This window comes from Vigna radiata, chromosome 6, assembly GCF_000741045.1.
Source record: "Vigna radiata var. radiata cultivar VC1973A chromosome 6, Vradiata_ver6, whole genome shotgun sequence".
Taxonomy (NCBI): domain Eukaryota; kingdom Viridiplantae; phylum Streptophyta; class Magnoliopsida; order Fabales; family Fabaceae; genus Vigna; species Vigna radiata.
Window position 1 is genome coordinate 19,458,056 of NC_028356.1, and position 2,627 is coordinate 19,460,682.

The window sequence follows — 2,627 nt, forward strand, 5'->3', positions numbered from 1 at the left end:
TTATTAATTAAATAATTATTCTTATCCCTATGTGTAAATTTGATTTTGTTAAATATTATATTTGTTATTTGTATTTTATAATAAGTAATACTTTCGTTAATTTTTTTAAATATATTATTAATTTTAATTTTTTTTATTTCTTCTTATTTGTTTCAATATTTGTTAATAAATTTTTTTAGTTATTTTATCTTTTTTCATTTTAATTTTATTTTATAGAATATATTGATAATATAATTGGTTAATAGAAATGGTAAGAACTAGAGGCGCATCATCTTCCCGTGGAGAGGCTTCATCGTCTCGTGGTCAACCATCATCTTCATCACATGATGAAAGGAGACGACCTACGGCTTCTGTTCGTAGAAGACGCGTAGAGGAATATCGCACGGACGTCATTGATGAGCATCATTATGAGGACCACGAGGAGTCTATACAGTAGGGACATCGTGAGGAGGACTATGTTCAGCATGAGGATGTTCAAGAGCAGGATGAGTATAGTGAGGAAGAAGATGAAGACGAAGATGAAGATGAAGATGGAGATGAAGTTCAAGATGATGGATTTCCAGGAGGTCCACATGACACCTCCTTGCTTACACACTATTCCCAGCATGTTGCATATGCCATATGGCAAGGCCAGGTTGGCAATCAACCTAAATGTTAATTGTTGATTAATTGCTTATTTATCTTTGTTATATTAATAATTATATTTATGTAGGATCGAGGGGAGATTCAATTGAGGACCCATGGTAAAAAATTAAAATTTTTTGGAATGTATCATGAGGCTATCGAGCCATATATATCCATGTCGGGGTTGGCTTCCTTAGTCAACCTATCTTACGAGTATGCTGATCATGGATTGATGGTTTCACTTGTGGAGAGATGGCACCTAGAGACAAATACTTTCCATCTTTCGGTAGGCGAGATGAGCGTCACATTAGATGACGTTCACAATCTGCTCCACCTACCTATCATGGGGCAATTTTGTGAGGTGGAGGACCTAGAGTACGATGAGGCTCGATCTCATCTTATGGACTTGCTTGGCGTTGACCGCACCAAAGCTTCAGCCGAGATGAAGAAGTCACGCGGTCCAAAAGTGCGGCTAAGCTGGCTCCGCGAGGTCTACCACGATTGCATTCAGCAGGAGCTTTGGGAGTGCGCTGCTCGGGTGTATTTGTTGCATCTGTTTGGATGCACAATTTTTACTAATAAGAGTGGGAATTTGATTCATGTCTCGTACCTCCTTCTGTTGCGAGACTTGAATGCATGTTCGAGATATGCCTGGGGAGCAACTGCACTGGCACACACTTATGAGCAGCTAGGAGATGCTAGCTTCAATGGTGTCAGACAGATAGCTGGATATTCCACTCTTCTACAGGTACATTAAAGTTTTATAAAGTTTTTTCTTAATATATTTTAGGAATGTGTAAAATAATTTAAATAAGTAATATTTTGTAGAGTTGGATATATGAGCACCTTCCTGGGATGGGAAGGAGGCGAATCTCAGATACGTACACAGATCTCCATCCACGAGCTTCACGATACATACCTTCGAGACAGGGTTGGAGTCTTACGGAGGAGCGGAGATATCTGGATGGGCTCACGTATGATGCGATCATCTGGTATCCATACAGGTCGCACAGACGCACTTGTCCATTCTTGGCCATATGTATGTTTTCAGGATGGATCCGACTAGGCGACATGATTCACCGGCATCTGCCTGAACGCGTGTTGCGTCAGTTCGATTTTCTGCAGATCATACCACGTTCGCCTGAGACCCTTCCGATGCCAGAGATTCATATGATTGATCAAAATTGGTTGAGGTATGTAGAGCATGCCTTTACTGGTGCTGTTGAAGCCGAGGACCCCTCTGCGTGTGTTGACGGATACCTGGCGTGGTTTAGACGAGTGTCTCACCCGTACATCACTCTAGCTAACGACGATGATCGACCCAGTCTTGCATCGCGCATGAGGCGACACATTCCAGATGACATCCCGGTGCCCCCAATTCGTCGTAGACGATCGCCTGAATTTGGATTGTTGGTATGTAATGAAACCTATCAGCAATGTTTATTATATCAATTTTGGTTTATGTAGTTAATTTATTTTTTTGCTTATATTCATTTCAGGGTGGTATGAGGCGTGTGATCAGGATGCTGCAGGACATGTTAAGCTGTCAACACGTCACAAAGAACACTGTAGTCTATGAGCAAACTAATCAGACATTACAGGTTGCTCGTAGATCTGTTGAGGAGTACGAGGCTGCTACTACTAGTAGAGGTGCTCGCCATGTGCGCGGACGAGCATCATTTTCTTGAAGGGATAGATTCATATATCTTTAATTTTTAATATTTTTTTATGTGATGTTTACTTATACTTTGAATATTTGTATGCTTTTCTGTTAATCGTCTACGTTGAATGAAATTAAGACACAATTCAAATATGAAATTAATACGACAATTAATTGAGAACAACGAATTAGTACACCATGGGTAACGGGCAACCATCTTGTAATTGAACCTGGAAACTTAATGTTAGTAAATGAATCATAATGAGTAATGCTTATGGTATTATAAAAATGGAAATTTACCTGTACAAAATGACATCCATTAACAAATCCAATGCATAAGATC

The 2,627-nt window shown here is 39.6% G+C and overlaps 1 protein-coding gene across 1 annotated transcript; it reads left to right on the plus strand.

The window, feature by feature from the left end:
• Window positions 1-967: 967 nt before the first annotated feature.
• LOC106763545 (protein MAIN-LIKE 1-like) lies at window positions 968-2,312 on the plus strand. Its single transcript, XM_022782199.1, has 3 exons — window positions 968-1,372; window positions 1,453-2,037; window positions 2,124-2,312. The coding sequence occupies exons 1-3, from the start codon at window positions 968-970 to the stop codon at window positions 2,310-2,312; spliced, it is 1,179 nt and encodes a 392-aa protein (XP_022637920.1).
• Window positions 2,313-2,627: the final 315 nt, after the last annotated feature.

Bases quoted from the DNA above. Each gene is read 5' to 3' on its own strand.
- LOC106763545 (XM_022782199.1), top strand. From the start codon at position 968: ATGGGGCAATTTTGTGAGGTGGAGGACCTAGAGTACGATGAGGCTCGA. The intron at 1,373-1,452 runs GTACATTAAAGT...AATATTTTGTAG, and splicing joins GATATTCCACTCTTCTACAG to AGTTGGATATATGAGCACCT. The intron at 2,038-2,123 runs GTATGTAATGAA...TATTCATTTCAG, and splicing joins CGCCTGAATTTGGATTGTTG to GGTGGTATGAGGCGTGTGAT.